Source organism: Solanum lycopersicum, chromosome 6 (assembly GCF_036512215.1).
Source record: "Solanum lycopersicum chromosome 6, SLM_r2.1".
NCBI classification, from domain to species: domain Eukaryota; kingdom Viridiplantae; phylum Streptophyta; class Magnoliopsida; order Solanales; family Solanaceae; genus Solanum; species Solanum lycopersicum.
The window spans coordinates 38684934-38702560 of NC_090805.1; the positions used below are offsets into that span (position 1 = coordinate 38684934).

At 34.6% G+C, this 17627-nt stretch overlaps 2 protein-coding genes across 3 annotated transcripts; both read left to right on the forward strand.

Moving 5' to 3' along the window:
* Window positions 1-1080: 1080 nt before the first annotated feature.
* On the forward strand, window positions 1081-8795 carry LOC101268111 (probable transcription factor PosF21). Of its 2 annotated transcripts, XM_069298746.1 has the most exons (6): window positions 1146-1324; window positions 1601-1675; window positions 1745-2652; window positions 6577-6709; window positions 6963-7047; window positions 8102-8795. In XM_069298746.1, the coding sequence occupies exons 3-6, from the start codon at window positions 1964-1966 to the stop codon at window positions 8497-8499; spliced, it is 1305 nt and encodes a 434-aa protein (XP_069154847.1). In that variant the 5' UTR covers window positions 1146-1324; window positions 1601-1675; window positions 1745-1963; the 3' UTR covers window positions 8500-8795. The 2 variants fall into 2 exon arrangements, with proteins under 2 accessions (XP_069154845.1, XP_069154847.1); XM_069298744.1 differs by having other exon boundaries at window positions 1081-1324; window positions 1601-2652.
* Window positions 8796-11499: 2704 nt separating this feature from the next.
* Window positions 11500-17006, forward strand: LOC101268401 (protein ENHANCED DISEASE RESISTANCE 2-like). The gene is made up of 3 exons (XM_004240941.5): window positions 11500-11712; window positions 14204-15166; window positions 16497-17006. Coding segments are annotated over exons 2-3 (948 nt in total). The 5' UTR covers window positions 11500-11712; window positions 14204-14219; the 3' UTR covers window positions 16498-17006.
* Window positions 17007-17627: the final 621 nt, after the last annotated feature.

Consider the following 17627-nt stretch of genomic DNA (forward strand, 5'->3'; position numbering starts at 1 on the left):
GCGAACACTTTTGCAAAATGCACTTTAACAGTGAGCGAGATCTCTGAAATTCAATCAAAACAATATTCAATTTTTCTATCGGCTGAGAAGTCAATCATTTTGCCATGTTTTATAATGTTTTCGATAGTCACCGTTAGTTTTTAAGTTCATCTGTTAGTTGGATCAAATGTGCTTTCTTTTAGTAAACTTAAGGGACTAAAAATGCTCAAGTGATTTTACAAGACCAAAATAGACCTACTTGTATAGACAAAAGGACAATTTTGGCTAAAAAAATTCAGCAATTAACACTAAACAAGTTCAATATTATAACACCTAATAGCGTTTTGAATGTTAATTTCCCGCCACTCCTTTTTCTTAGGTATGGTTTCTCATTCAAATATTGTTTAGTATAAAGATTTTGAGTTTAAAGAAAATAAATAGTATAATTGTTTTTGTAGAAAACACTTTACCTTTTTAGTAGTTTTATATGTTATAAAATTTAATTAATCGAATAAGTAAATTTTGAATCCGTGTTAATCTCGAAAAGAAATCAGTATATGATCAATTGAAATTACAATAGCTTCACATTCTTGTGCCGAACTTTTATTATTTCCTTCGTTTTATATTAGTTTAAGATTTTCTTTTTCATTTTAACATTTCCATTATATTAAAAATAAAATATTTATTATTACTTATCCAATTTAATAAATCAAGAGATGATTTGTCAATTAATTCTTAAATTTATTTAACATATCTATTATGTATATCTTCTATAATATTAAATTTATTATATTTAATGGGTGATTGTGCAGATTACTATTCTATTTAAGAAGTCAATATCCTATAAACAAAAAACGATAGATGAGAGAACTTGTAAAAACAAAATATGACGGAGAAAATAATATGTTTAATTTACAAAGGAATAAAAGAAATTATGAAAATTAAGATATGACAAAGAGCGTAATATTTTTGTAATTTGCGAACGTGTGAAAGAAACTATGACAATGAATATATAACGTGAATGTAATATATATTTTTTATTTATGAATGTTAATTGTAACAACTAATACAGAACAGGGAGAGAGTAACAATTATTTTTTTGGGAGAGACCATATGATAAAATAAATAAATAGGTGAGAATATAAGTGTCCGAACATGTCCTCCCTGTCCGAATTTATAGTGTTTCCATTCTCACACAGATTTGCCTCTTTGTTTATCGTCTCTCTTCTCCACAAGCTTTTCCCTTTTCTCTCTCGCATGTGATAAAGCTGCTTCCTTCTGCTTCTGCTTCCCTTTTCACATTTTTCCCTTCTCTGCAGATCTAATTTCAAAGCTAATCGAAACCGTGTAAGAATTTGCCCCTTTTCTATTCCATTATTTTAATGCATTGTTTTTCATTTTCTTTATCACCCATCTCCTTGATTTGTTGCCCTGTACTTCTGTTTTTGTCTGTGTGTGTTAAATTGAGAAATGGGTTTTGAATTTCTTTGATTTTTGAATGCTGGGTTTGTATTTTTTTTCTTGAATCTTTGTTGTATAGAGTTTCTGTTTATCAGAATTCCATCTTTGTATCATTAAGTTTTGTGGGTTTTGTTCATTTTTTTGTTTTTTTTATTTTCAGAGGGAATTGATCTGGGATAAGCTTGTTTGGTGTTTGCGGAATCTACAGGGTCTCAGCAAGGGGTTTCATGTTCTGGTATAGCTAACTTTTGTTAAAGTAATTCGGTTTCGGTGGAATTTGAATACCCCATGATTTTAAATGCAGAGGAAAAGCAACTTGGATTGTGATTTTATGGTTTTCCTGCTATAATGTTCTTGCTTTGACCGGGGAAAAGTATCATTACTTGTTGATTTTTGGTTTTCTGTTGGTACGGTTCTTGTTGGAGTATATATATATGTGTGGGATGTTGGGTTTGTTCCTGTGCTGTTAACATTTGGAATTTGAAGGGTTGGGGTTTTTTCTGTTTGGATTTGGAGGGTTTGTATGGATAAGGATAAGTCTTCTTCAAGCCATATAGGAGGTTCGTTGCCTCCATCAGGGAGATACTCATTATTTTCACCTCCCGGTAGTAGCTCCAATGTAAAGTCAGAACAACCTGGATTAGCAAATTTACCTCCCTTAGGACCTGGAAATGCTTCAGAATCAGGTCATTTTGGTCATGGTTTGTCGGCAGATTCAAGCCTGTTTAGTCTTGATATAAGCCGAATGTCTGATAACCCACCAAGAAAATTTGGTCATAGGCGTGCCCACTCAGAAATTCTTACTCTTCCTGATGATATTAGCTTTGATAGTGATCTTGGCGTTGTTGGACTAGATGGACCGTCTCTGTCAGATGAGACTGAGGAGGACATCTTGTCAATGTACCTTGACATGGATAAGTTCAATTCTTCAACTCTGTCTTCTGAATTCCAAGTGGGTGAGTCTTCTTCAGCTGCTCCAGGTTCATCACAAACAACAGCAATGGCTTCAGGAACAAATAAATTTGCTCCTACTGTTAGTGAGAAGCCAAGAGTTAGACATCAGCATAGCCAGTCCATGGATGGTTCAACTACAATCAAGCCAGAGATGCTCATGTCAGGAGTGGAAGAGCCTTCTTCAGCTGAAACTAAGAAAGCCACGTCAGCTGCAAAGCTTGCTGAACTTGCTCTTATTGATCCTAAACGTGCCAAGCGGTAAGGCTTTCTATGGAAATGTTGTTGCTCATTTACTATAGCAGTCTCTTTAACATTATTTTAGCTTGGCCTTGTCATTATATTTTGCTAAACTGGCACTGCTTAGGATGATACCGTTACGTGGAGGTCTGGTGGCAGACTAGAGTCTCCTAAACTATGAGCCCACTAAATGTGTGCTGGATGTTTAAAGCGGGCTTAGATATTATGCTTCATTGTTTTTTTATGAAAGCCTGCTCTGTTTTGGTGATAATCATTCATTCTGCTGGTGGTTAGGCATTTTATCTGTATTTTTCCTAGCTACTAGCTCCTTGAACTTTTGGATTTTGTTTAATGAAGCAGTTCTTGATGGAACTTCTAAAGGTCTGCCTGCGGCTTCGTCTGCTCCCTTTTCCTGTTCTAAGGCTGCCTCTGGCTGCTTCTGTCATCTTTTGCTGTTCAAAGGTTGAAAAGACTGAAATTATGAGAGTTACAGGAAGGAAAAATTAAAAAGAATAGACTGACCAGGCCCTTCTGTCTCTCTACTCTATCTGTCCAGCAAGTTGTTCCTGCTCCCCGAGCATTTCATTTCAATTTCTTGTCCTCTCCAGCTCTTCCTTGAGCCTACATCTGAACAAGCTCAGCTCCCCAAAAGTTGGTGTGTTCCAAACCACCTTTCAATAACAAATTCCTGCTTTCTTGGGTCCTCTAAATTAGTTAAAGTTAAACCTTTGTTGTTGGCTATGGGGGCCCACTGCCCCTCCCTTACTTTATAGACAATTTAAATTTATCTTCAAGAGGGAGGGGAAGGGTCAGGGAACATATGAGATTGAACACCCAAGGATATGACCTAGTGGCCAATGATGTGGGTGCAAACTCTGGAAACCCGTCCTAACAGAGACAAAAAGACGCTAGGTAATTTCTGGGCATTTGCTTAAGCCTTGCTGGCTGAGTACCCAGTAAGGTAGAAGGTAGCAAGTAGCCGGTGAAATAGTCGAGGTCCCACCATTCTTGTCTGTGCTCCACCTTAATGGAAAAAAAATAAGAGATCAAAAAAACTATGGCCCCTCCAAGGAGTGTGAAGCAGACAATTGTAGCTAATGAAGAAAGGTAAATCAATGGTGGCACATACAGAGAGACTGTGATTGTCCTTACAGGATTAGAGCCAAATACAATTCAAATGGCAGTAGAAATTTTTTTTATAAGGTTACTGGCTTGCACAAATTAGAGAAAAGTTATGGGATGGTTCGGTGTCTTAAGCTTATTTGTTGTCCTAGTCAAACTGTTCTTTTCCGGGTCCCATGCTTTTTTTGCTCAGCGACTTAGCAGTAGGCTAGTAGCTTCATTATGTTTTGTTTTGGTGGGAAAACTTAAATGTTGGTTCATTGCAGATGAAACTATAGTAGTACTTTAGTCTTGGTCTTTCTCCTGATATTAAATTAAGGCTCTTCTTATCTTTTGCTTTCTCGTGTCCTTTTACTTAGCAAAAATATTAAATAGACTTAAGGGAACTATATTACAATGTAGAGTGAGAAAATTGATTAATAGGAGCTGAATAGCAATAATGTTGTTTCTTTTGGACATCTAAGTTTAGTGACTATACTTGTAAATTAAAAACGGTTTTATAGAGTATTATCAAGAGTAAAATAAAGACTTTAGAATGCTAATATGCATGTTAACCAAGCCCGGTTTTATAGAGTTTAGTCAAGATGATTAAAATAAAGACTTTATAGGCGTCCACTATCAGTCAATGAACCAGGTCTCGACTCAGTAAGAACAGAATGTAAGCACAGACAGTAGTTAGCATCCACTATAGTTAACGGACCAGGTCTTGTGACTCAGCAAGAACAATAGCTGAAATAAGTGCAAAAAGTAAATAGCTGAAGGTAAAATTTGCACAAGCACTTTACGTGGAAACCTCCTTGCTCAAGGGAGTAAAACCACGACCTATCACACATGATTTTCAACTGTTTCACTAATCTTCTTTAAGCAAAAGTGAACCGCAGTTACAACCAATGTGAGAAAAAGTTATTAATCTCACGACCAAGTAATAACCTATTACTTGAAGAGTCTAAGCAGATGTTAGTCTGCCCACTAAGCTATCACCACTAGACAAATTAGGATTTGACTAAGCAACACGCAGGTTGCCTACTAAACCACCTAACTAAGCAGCACATACGGCTGCCTACTAAGCTATCACCACTAGACAACTTAGAATTTCAACTAAGCGAATGTCACACCGCCAACTAAATCACCTACCACTAGATAACTTAGAATTTGACTAAGCAACAACAATGTTGCCCTCTAAATCAGTTAGACTCAACTAATTTAGACCTTTTCACAAACCAAACTATCTGAATCCTTTATAGACTAGGAACAAGTTTACAATATATGGACGAAAATATAACTCCTAAGACACACTCTAATGCTTGCAACTTGATCAGGTCCTTGTTGTGTTTGCCGGAGAATACTTCACCAAAATGGTCTTTGCTTGTATACTTCAGAAGTTTCAAGATGCAAAAAAACTATAAATGAAAGAGACAAACTCAAACTCAACAAAGATGCTTCAACACTTTATAGATCTTTTTGATGAGTATGAGTATTGTTCTTTCTTGAAGATGGCTTTTTCCTTTTAACCTTGTGAGTTTTAATTTGCCAAAATCTTGTGTTTGTGTTTTGGAGAAGAGATTGTATCACCATGAACACAAACTCTTGGGACAAAGCTATTGGCCGAGAGTACGCTGTCATGAAAAGTTGTGCACCAACCACATCAGGGTTGACAACTTTTTGATAGTTGTCTTTTCGTCCTTTTCTCGTACGTAGAGTTTTCGGGACCAGGTCCCTTGCTGCGTTCTTTAATGCTTGAGTTCTTTGACAAAAGACTTGCTGACTTTTTCTCTTCTTGAATGAATGAACTTAATATGTTGTTTGTCATGTTGAATGTATCAACTCCATTTTGATTGGTTCAGTATGCTGGCGCCTCACCTACCACTGACAGGACAACTTTACAATTGTACACCATTATTGGTGCAGTACGCTGCACTTTTTACCTACCATCTGACATGGCATCTTTTTAGCTGTTCCCAGGATGAATTCGGACATTCTGCCAGGGGCCCGGTCCCTGCATTTGTGAGGATCATCAAAACATCTAGAATATTATATTTTCTCCCTTTTTGATGATTACACACAAATGTTCCTCACATTGAGTTTATTCATTAAGTTGCCCTGTCATCAGTCCCAATAACAAGGATCTGTGTCCCTTGTTAGATCAATAAGTTTATTAAATCATCAAAACTTAACATTAGCTCCAAAATAATATTTACCAACTCCATGAATGGTAAGGCAAAGTATAAGAACAATGAACATGTCTATTCACTATGACAAATAGAAAATTATTTTGAAATCCTCGACCAATCTATAAGAAAATACTTTTAATTTCTTCTGCTCAAACAGTAAATTATAGAAATTAGAAACTAGTACCATATGAGAATGGAGAAGTTTAAAAAGGTTATATAAATGAAGGATGTATATCCCAAGCTAGTGGTTCATTCGCTAAATCTATCAGAGAAAAAGATGGATGGTTTGTAAACAGTCCTTTTACCTTTTGGCTATGCTATTACTTGAAGTGGTGCTGAGGTTTGCTGTCTCCAGTCTGAAACCATTTCTCTATGTATCCATGAGGCCTTCTTTTTCCTGTCTTTTGCTCTCTTTTTAATCAGACAAATCATTAAGTTTGCTAAATACTGTTACTAGCAAAAAAAGGTTTCTTGTTGCTATCTAAGTCTTTGCACAGCTTTCTGAAAGTATTCATAGTGCATTGATGTAGGAGATCCACCTGTTTTAAGGTCTTTTGTGTTCCTTGAATTTGTTTGAATTTGTCTGATGTAGTTGTTTAAAAGTTAAGCCAATTAGTTAATCATCACTGTATTTGCTTATGCTGTGCAATAGGATTTGGGCCAACAGGCAGTCAGCTGCAAGATCAAAGGAAAGGAAAATGAGATATATAGCAGAGCTTGAGAGAAAAGTTCAGACTCTGCAAACGGAAGCAACTACTTTATCTACTCAGTTGACCCTATTGCAGGTGTATATCAGTTTCTCTCATTACTCAGTTATTTTTTGTGTTCTTTCCTCTTTTTATTTCTGTTGTTTTCTGTTATTGGAAACATGTCTAGTGTGGTTGAAGTGATGGAAGTAGATAAGTTCTTGGTCTAGAATCTGCAGCATTTGCTTGCACATGGAAAAATGTGCAGATATATGTATCTTCAGCCTTTTTCTCACGTATAACATAAGACTATTGGTTTTGATTTGCCTTTTTTTTTCTCCATATGAAACAGAGAGATACAAACGGCCTGAATGCTGAAAACAGTGAACTTAAACTGCGTTTACAAACAATGGAACAACAGGTTCACTTGCAAGATGGTAAGAATCTGAGCATGACTTCTTTTAGTAAACTTTTTGCCCATAACCCACCTCCTCTTTTTATCTGTCTGAACAATGGTTGCCGTTTCTCAATGGCATCTAGAGTGACTTTAGTTCAAGTGTTCGACCATTTAAGATGATTCAAAGTGGATTTGTTGTCAACCGCAAGTTAATATCTGGCTGTATTTAGGCTTCGTTGGTTTCAAGAATTTCCTCAATTTCAGAAGAAAGTAAAAATCAATTTTGATATACTTGATCATTTTCACATTGGGTGTGTTAACTGCGTTTTTTGTGGTTAAAAATAAAGTAATTCTGCCATATTCTCATCTTATGGTACAAAAACCGAGATAACATGAATTCCAGTTTGACCTTACAAGGTCAAACATAGTTTAAATTTGGACCGGGTTGACGTAGATATAGGAATACAATATATAGTCCAAATAATTTTGAAGTTGGTACTTTTTGAATTCTAATAGTTGTACTGGAGGTTAGATTTCAGATGTTAGAACTTCAAAAGCTTTTGTTTCTCATAACATTATCCTGTGGTTATAGAAGTGAACATTGAGAAATTCATATTGTTAGTGTCATGATTGGCACCCATGTATTAGGTAATATTCTGTTTAATCCGTAAAAAATCTTGATAAGTATGTCAGTGTTAAGAAATGTGAGGAAGTTATCAATAAGGTGGTTAGGAGACACCGAGAGGCTGCTAATCACCTTGTAGGTTCTTGAAACCATTGAAATTTTCAATGATCATATTTCAACCAGAACCTTGTTTTTCTGCTCTCCGTGAACAATGCAATTAGGCAGATAAGAACTTCTTCAGTCAAATTCCGCTTGCAACTCTATGTGGATAATGGATTTAGCACCTGACTACTGAGTAACATATGCCTAGGGAAAACACTTCCATGAGATTGCTAGAGTTGCATATGTAATTTCCTTGGATAGGAATTTGTGAACAACTAATTCATCTCTACCAATTAGTTGGAGTTTTTTGTGTAGAGTTGCTAATAGGTATTTTGATCTGTTTCTTCTTCTTCTTCTTTCTATGTAGCGTTGAATGATGCTTTAAAGGAGGAGATACAGCATCTGAAAGTGCTAACTGGGCAAGGCATAGCAAATGGTGGACCTATGATGAACTTCCCAGCAACCTTTGGAGGCAATCAGCAGTTCTACTCTAACAACCAGGCAATGCATACATTGTTGGCTGCACAACAACTTCAACAGCTCCAGCTACATTCTCATAAGCAACAACACCAGTTTCAGCAACATCAGCTACACCAGTTTCAGCAGCAACAGTTGCAGCACCAACAACAGCAACAGCAACCTCTTATGCAGCAGCAGCAGCAGCAGGATCAACTTTCACAAGCCGGAGATGTGATGTCAAGAGGTTCTCTGTCATCTCCTCAAAATGAAAACGCTTCTGATGTTAGTTCTGTAGCAAAGGATTGAACAGCTGATGGCCAGAGAGACAGGAGATGGTGTATGTTTTAAAAATCATCATGTGTTTTCCCATCTAGCAGCTCATTTTTGTGTTTCAAAATCATCACGTGTTGAAACAACATCTAGCTCAGGTTCTCTTGCTTTCAGTTAGCTCCTTCATCTGCATTTTAGTACTTTTGTAGGGTCATTTGACTTTTAGTTGAAATTGTTCAAATCCCATTCTATGCATATGTCATTTTGTCAACTATCAACATGATTTTCTTCATGTTACCAATATTGTTGGTGGTAGTTTTTTTGGACATCAATCACTTATATCTCTCTCACACTGTTCAGTGTTCACATTTTTCGAATAATGTTTTGTGGCTTGCGCGATCGTGGAGGGTAAAATTCTCATGGTGCTCCTCAATAGGTAGGATTTACCAGAGGCGGATCCAGAGCGTAAACTATGGGGTTCAAGGAACTCCATAACTTTTATCTAGGCCTTTAAATGTATTCGTTAAATATTTGATCGTGAACTTGGTTAAATATTGTAATCCCCTATCCCTGTACATAATACTGGTTGGTTCCATCTTATAACTGTCTCTTCTAAATCTGTTATATCATTTCAGAGAAAAAGTTAAAAGTGATTTTCACTCCATCTCCTCTTGTCATCAAGGCTACTGTTAGGCTAACTGTTCTGAGGAAGTGAATGGCAAAATAAAAATATGTGTTTATATTTTAAAAGTAAAAAGGTGCTAAAATTATAATTTTTCAATAAGAAAGCATCAAAAAAAGTTTTTGAAACTTCAACGTGAATTTATATTTGAACGGTCCAAAGATTTAAGTGTTAATAGATCGCATCATATTATTGTATCAAACTATTAATTGAGGATTTTTTTTGTTAAATTTAACGTAGTTTAGTAACCTTCTTAAATCTTTTTTGGGGAATCATCATTCAACAAAATCAAAAGTAATGATAGAATATTTTTCGGAATAAAATAATGATAAATAAACTTATTGATGAAATGGACATTTTTAGACCAAGTACTATTATAAAAGAAAAAGTCTTCGTTCAATTTCATTGTAAAATAAACATATGTTAAAAAAAAGTCTTCCTTCAATTTTGATCATAGTTTAGGGGAGTACTTGTGCATTTTCCTTAATATTTTTTAAGTTTTTTTCAACTAAAAGTATAAATATCTAAATAGAAATATTAACCTAATTGTTTTGATTGTGACTCTCTTTGTTTTTAAATTTTAATATTATATTATATTTTTAAATGGATAAATTACTTAAATACACACTTTTATTTTTTATAATTTTCATTATTCTCTACTATTTTAAAATATCTCCAAAATCCCTTCTTTTCTTTTCAAATCCCATTGTTCTAGTTACATTAAGTTTCACATTTAAGCACACGTTTCTATTCCTAATTTCACTCCCTTAATCCCTCCCTATTTCACTCCCTTTAACCTCTTCCTATTTTTACTCCCTCAATTTTTACTCCCTTTATTTTTTAATTTTCAGATTTATTCTCTCTCCATAAGATTTTTCAAGAATCAAGTAAGTTTCCGTTTCACAATTTTTTTCGAAGAACTACCAGATCTCCTCCATTTCCACATTTTTACAAAATATATAAGGAAAAAGTGAAAGAGATGATGTATCCTCATTGCTCCTTGCAACATCATCGTTTTCACTGATCGTCTTTTGCTGATAAAATCATTTTCTATTGTTGACAGTGAGACAAAGATACAGAAGTTGGTATAGAGCAAAGTAAAAGTGTAGGGGGATTTCTTGGTCATTTGTTAAAAGTGTAGGGGGATTCATTTGTTTCTTTTTGCTTTCAACAAATCAATTGTTGATTTATTTTTTTTTGTACTTCATCCTTTATAATACATGATTTCATATTTAATATAGTTGATTTTGTTTCTTAAACTAATGTATAATGCCTTCGTTGATTTTCAATGTAACTCGTTGTTTAATCGATTTACTGATACATGTATTAGATATGTACCACATATTATAATGTTTAGTCAATGCACTGATACATGTAGTATATATGTATCACATGTTTTTCATATAGTATGAATTTTCTGAAAACTGATATCATGTATCAGTAAGGTATTAGTTGTTTAGTTGATGTACGGATACATGTTTTGAAAATTGTTATAATGTATCATTCACTAAGTTTAATAACTGCGTCATCAACTGTGCTTGATGATACATATAGAATCAGTGTGTATAGTGTTTTGTCGATGTACTGATACATGTATTAGATATGTACCACATGTTATAATGTTTTAGTCAATGCACTGATACATGTAGTAGATATGTATCAACACCGATAGAAAACGAAATTGAATCTCCAACAACGATTTCGTCGATTTTGTAACTTTCATACTGCAATTCGTTCACCCAAATTCCGGAATGTCTCATCAAAATTGAAGTATTCATCTTGAAAAAATCCACAGTAACAACAATAAAATTACTGTAGTTCGAAATTTAACAGATTGTTCATAAAAAATGTATTCAAACTAGATGATATAATCTTTGATTTTCAAAATTTGAAATTAATATCCAATTACGTGTTGAATTTATGCTGATTAATGATCTGTTACCGTAAAATAAGCTGTTTTAGTAACAACATTAAATTTACCATTTTTTTCTCAACAGTTTAAACTTACCATGTATCACTAGAGTCTAAAGTATCACGGCACAACAAATTTAAGGAATTTTTTGTAAATACTAAATTTATCGGGACAGAGTGTAATTATTGAATTACACTATGGGATTCCTTAAATTTTTACTTTTTAAATTAATTTTTATTGGCCCACGGGCCAGCTCTACCATTATTTCTCAAGCCCTCCAAATGAGCAGACTTATTCAGGTCGGGCTGAAAAGTCCATTTCTTAAATGGCTCCAAAAATCTTAACCTAATCCTATTAAATCTCGAATTAGACCAAGACGACCTAACGAGCCTAGCCCATATTAACCATTCTAAAGAGAAGTGTGCATTTGCCTGCCGTGTCTGCTACTTTTATTTGATTCAATACCAATCAAAGAAAAGAAAAAGGGAAGTAATCTTGAATTTATTTCTCTGAAGATTTTTTTAAAAAAATTATAATTCCTAATAACCAAAAAAAACTTTATTTTATTTCCTCTTTTTTCTCTTCCATTTTGACAATTCTATTTTCACGATCATTATTTAAAACAGAAACAAGACCTGATCAAACTCTGTTCGAGGTATGTTTTTTTTTTCTCTTCAATTTCATCAGTTCATACTTCTCGTAGAATTATTTGTACAAATCGTTTCTACTTTCTTGGATTGTGGATATTTTTTAATATAATTCTGAAACATGACAGGAGAAGTGGGGTTTTACTTTTTTTTTTTACAAAATTTAATGGCAGAATTCGACAAAAAAAAATGTATTAGGTTTCCTGGAAATTGAGTGTTATGATCGAACTAATAAAACTAATCAACTGGAACTCAACAATTTTGGGGCAATTTTCTTAGGTTTATATTAAGCAAAAACTGAACTTTATGAGGAAGTAGAAACTACTGATACCAAATGGAAATAACTGAACTTAGAACAGCTGAGTGAGAACTGAGGAAGGTGAGAAAAATGTCAAATTGAGTTTATGCATTTCTTTCCCTTTCTGGGAATTAGTTATAGGATGCTCACATGCAATCACGAACTTCTTAACTTATTAAATCTCGTGTGTACACGTGTTATAATTCTATTAGCTTATTTATTCATGTCATTAGGTTGAGATACTTGGATTCTTTTAAGTTATGGGAGTGTTGGTTCGTAAGCAAAACAAATATCATCCTAAAAGCATTTGTATATAATCTACCCATACTATGGGAGGTAGGGGTGGGAGGGTAATGGAGATGGGAGCTTAGGGGGTGATGTGAAGATGAGGTGTGTTGGAGGGTAAGAAGGACACGATCAATGTAGTAATGCTACTTGTGGAATTTGTTTGTTTTCCAACAGTTTTGACTCCTCGCCCCTCGGTACCAAATACACCTTATGTTATAGCTTTAACTATAGTATGCAAGCCATCTTATTTCCTTTACCTATGTAATCTATTTGCATTTTTGGGATTCGAACGAACTTAATCTTACAATGGCTGTAGATACTGATATTGAACACAGACATGTTTAAAGAATATGACCATTAAATAATGTAAGACTTATATTTTCAAGGGGAAGTATCTGTAATATCCTTAAATCTCTGCCCCAACCGCAAGCTCTCTCAATTGTGGTGCTTGTTGAATTTTCACTAGTTCCATTCTGAGAAGTATGTTACTGAAAATGTAAATTTGATTCCTGTTGGATAAAGTTTCAAAATGAGTTCCTGTCTTTCTTGTAATGAACAAGACAAAAAGTTGACGACATCAGGGATAGGGTGTTAGGAACTCCCAGTAAGTCGACCATCCTAGAAAAACGAATTCATCTCAGGTTCACATGTTTCCTAAATGGCTTAGATTTTTCAAGTTAAGTTGAGATAGTAGTAGCTTATAGATTATGATCAGATAAGATGGTTTTAGGTTTTGATCACATTATTCCATTTTTTTCCTGATAAGATTATGCACTTGATAATATGATGTATTAGGAAAGTTTAGGCTTGTGTTCCAGTTGCCTTTTTGCTTTATTTTTATTTAAATTCGCATGAATGTTTTTCAATTACGGAAAACTTGGTCCTATAGTTTCCGTTAGTAAAGAGAATCAATTTCCATCACAAAATCACTTCAGGGAATAAAATTGCAGTAAGATAACTAGATAAGTGAGTCCAAATCTGGCTACTTTACTAGGCGTATATACAAGTATTAAATTTTAGTAGGGCAACTTTGAAGAGCACCTTTTGTATTGAACTATTTTTAAATGGAAAGGAACACCTTGTAATAGACTGCAATTCTCCTAGACTGCAAATAGCATGCAACTGAGATAGTAACAAATATTGAAGGCAGGTGGCAGCCTTCAATATTCCCAATGCAGCTTAAGTATGTTAAAGAATATGCAGAATGCAGTTTGACAGTGAAACCTCCTAGTGTCTTTTCCTATCAAGATTGAGAGGGATAAAGATCGGATGACTTAATGAAAGACTAATATATAGAAATTTTAACATATTTTAAAGCATGACTGTTATGGAAATGAACTGGCAATAATATAGTAGTTAAAACTAGATAGAGCTAACTCAGATCTAGTATCCATTATGGTAAAGAAGTTAAAGGAGGACACTACTTGGTTCCGGAAAGAAAGAGTGATTTCATCAGATTGATGTTAGCCTATGAGTTAATGAGACTGTAGATACTATTATGGTTTGTTACTGTATTTGTTAATTAACTTTAAAAAATACTATTATGGTTGGAAAATAGCGTAGAATCACTGGATATCTCATAAGTTGAGACTTTATGGCTAGACAACATACCCGTTGTTTTTTCATTTTTTATTCCTGATAGTTAGACTTATCTGTTAATATTTTCAAGCTTTTTAGATTTATTATCGAGAACTGGTAAGTTTGAGGGGAGCTAATCTCTCGTACACTCTACCCTCCCCAGGCCCCACTTTGTGGGATTTCACTGGGTATGTTGTTGAGGGGAGCTGATCTGCAGTAGTTTTACATTCTAATAAATTTGAAGTAATGTTTTTAGTATATCCGTTCTGATTTATTTCAGAAACAACATCTGGTAATAAAATCCTTTGATTTTAATCTAAGTTGGTGTCCTACAGATTGTTTTCATTGCATATGGCCAATCTTGATGGAGATAACGAACCTGAATGGATAAAGAGGGTGAAATCAGAAGGTTCCATTCCCTTTCTGGACCCAGATAATTGCTCAAACGGTTGGGCTTCTCCACCAGGGAATAGTTTCATGGTAAGAGGTCCAGAATACTTTTCAACAAAGGTTAAAGTTCCCGGTGGTGAATTTCTTCTGAAACCTCTTGGTTTTGACTGGATAAAAGGTCCTAAAAAGATTTCTGATATTCTAAATAATCCAAAACACCGTATCAGGATGGCTCTTCAAGATGAAACTCCAACTGGTTGCAAGCCCTTTATTTGGGCTTTCAACTTGCAAGTTCCTAGTAAGGAAAATTTCAGTGCTGTTGTATATTTTGTGGGCCTCGAACCCGTCCCTGAAGGGTCTTTGATGGAGCAGTTCTTGAAAGGAGATGATGCATTTAGAACTAAAAGGTTAAAATTGATTGCGAATATTGTTAAAGGACCTTGGATTGTAAGAAAGGCAGTTGGGGAGCAAGCTATATGCGTAATTGGCCGTGCACTGACTTGCAAGTACTCTATAGCAGACGATTTCATAGAGGTAGATGTTGATATAGGATCTTCGGTGATAGCAAATGCGATTGTTCATCTCGCGTATAATTATATATCAACTCTTACTGTTGATTTAGCCTTCCTTATCGAGAGTCAAACTCAATCAGAACTTCCAGAACGGATTTTAGGAGCGGTAAGATTTTCGGAGCTGCAGACCAGTTCAGCAACACTAGTTGAAATGCCATCCAATGGGAACATGGGAGAGTTCCTTCCTTCTTTCCCTTCAAGGTTATGGAAGTCATTTGGAAACAGTTTCTCCCACCTTGTTCAGGCAGATACTCAAGATGGTAGCTCCAGCTCCAGCCCCTCACTTGTAAAGGAGGTTGTTGATAATGGTCTCTCTGAAGAAGGTACCAAAAAATGGTAAGTGATCTTAGAATTTAAGAGGACATCATCAAATGCATGACATAATGAAAGAAACTTGAATTTTCCTTCTGTTAGTTTCACTTCTTCCCTGTTTAAGTATGACTGCATTTTTTACTTTATATAAACACTTACCATGGTAAAATGAGTATTTTTTTCTATTGCTAAGCATGACAACTACGAAAGTTTGGCTCATCCTCATTTGATCCAAAAATTGCAAAACCCTGTTTCATGGTTGGACTTCTAAGTTCTTCATTAAAAAAAGGGTTAAACTTCTGAGTTCATGCTTTATTTGACTTTATACCCTAAAGGCGCAACCTCCTTAACCTCCTATCTAAGGTCATGTCTTCGAGAAGCTGAAGCAGGACCCAATTTTCCAAGGACATGACCTTAGATAGGAGGTTATGGAGGTTGTGATTAGGGTAGAAGGTTGGTAGGTAGTTGAGCGCTGTCTCGTTTCCTAGCTGGAGGACAGGCTTGGTGGTAGGTTGGTGCATTGGACCTGTTCCCCTATTTATAGTAGTAGCACTTTTCTCGTAGTTGCATGTCTTACGACTTTTGTTACTCCATATCATTTATTGTGCTTCAGTTATCACATTAGTTGGTTAATGTTATTGCTCCTCTTTAGAATGTTATGGTATGTTCTCCCTATTATTTTTTATATCCTTTTCACTTCTTATTTTTCTTTTAACTGCTCTGATGTTCATTACTCGTGACGAGGGAAGATGATATCCACTTTACCGGTCCACAGAATGCATCAAATCATTTGAGATTCTTCCCTCATATATAGTGCCAATGGTTGTAATGACTGTCTCATCTCATGTTCGCAAATGACTCCTAAATCCGAAGAATATAAACAATGAGCTTAATAGCCAAGTATATCTACTTGGCATTTCTACCTATTTCCTTCACGTATCAAGTCTCTCGTCCAGTAGTCTAGTATAACATCCTCAGGAAACGTTATAATTTGCCAAATCTTTCTCAGAAACATTTACATTTACTCATTGCTTAAACAAAAAACATGAAATTCGTGTGTAGGTGCTAGTGTGCTGTTCTTGTTTTTCAATTTCCAATGAAGACACATCGTCAATATCCATGGAATATGTCCCTTGCGCTCTCCTTATTCTTCATTAGATGGTTCTCTCTCTTTTTTTTCTTCGTTGGACGTTTCAGATGAAATTGTTATACTCATGTTATATGCATTAAAGATATTTTTTTTTCTAATTTTCTAATAGCTTTAATGAATCTTTATATCTTCGTTTCCTCTCTGCATTCTGAAATTGAGTTTTCGTAGTAAACTGAACTTCTCTTAATCATTTGAACTTTGCAGATCTCCACACTGTAAATATGATGCATTTCTGAAACGTTCAATGGCTCCAGGCTCGGAGAATTCTATTATTGCGGTCTCATATTGTTGGTTGTGATGGCTACATTCACCGCTATTTATAGCTGTAGAAATTACGTACTACAAAAATATGTATACATTTCTGGGGAGCGATTTAGCGACATGGAACTCCAGTAGCATTCTTCACTATTAGCCTCTGCTCATCTTCTCATTTCTTTCTGAAAAAGAAAAAAAATACTCCAGTTGCCCATTCATTTATATTCTTGATATTGATTTTTATTTATTTATATCATTTACTTGGTAATAATAGGTTACTAATTTGAAGGGTGTTGATTGATTACACAATTTTGTCACCCAGATTGCAAGTTAGGATATTTGTTGCAGATGCTTTAAATCTTGATTATGCAGTTATTGCATCTTAATTTTTAGATTTTTCTTCCAATGTTAAATATCGATTTGAGCCAAAAGTCTATTAGAAACAATTTCTTTTAGTAAGATTTGCGTATACTATCCTTTCCGGGCTCTATTTATTGGGTGTATTGTTGTCAATTGTTCCATATCAGTTTGAGTGGTATTGTATTGTGGTTTGCCAAGGGGAAGTTATGCATATTTTTGCACAAATCTAACCAATATCAGCAAATCGATGATCAAATTTGAATTTTTCCATCAAAATTACTAAAGATAAAGGCAGGGTTTGAGGTTGTTTTCCATCAAAAATATTTTTTCTAGAGAAATGTTTTTCAAAAATTTCACCGTCAATGTGGAATGCCGTAGAACTTGTTTCATTTGCTTCTATTGAACGTGTTTTTCTAGAGAAAATGTTTTTCAAAAATTTCAATCAAAGAAACATAAAAATATATAAAAAAAAAGATTAGATTTTACTTTCACTTTTCACATATCAAGCAAAAGACAATTCTTTTTTCCTCAATATTTTACCCTTAACATTAATAAATTATTTCCCATATCATTTTCCAAAATCTAATACTAAACGTCAATGAATAAAGATAGTGTTGTAAAATAGTAATGATATTTTCTTAATGGATATGTCAAAATTCAAATATGACAAGTAAAAGTGAACGGAGGGAGTAGAAAATGTCTCCCTCCATACCGAACACA

Excerpts from the sequence above, each read along its gene's own strand:
- LOC101268111 (XM_069298744.1), top strand. The coding sequence starts at position 1,964 with ATGGATAAGGATAAGTCTTCTTCAAGCCATATAGGAGGTTCGTTGCCT. Across the intron at positions 2,653-6,576 it reads GATCCTAAACGTGCCAAGCG|GATTTGGGCCAACAGGCAGT; the intron begins GTAAGGCTTTCT and ends GCTGTGCAATAG. Across the intron at positions 7,048-8,101 it reads ACAGGTTCACTTGCAAGATG|CGTTGAATGATGCTTTAAAG; the intron begins GTAAGAATCTGA and ends CTTTCTATGTAG.
- LOC101268401 (XM_004240941.5), top strand. The coding sequence starts at position 14,220 with ATGGCCAATCTTGATGGAGATAACGAACCTGAATGGATAAAGAGGGTG.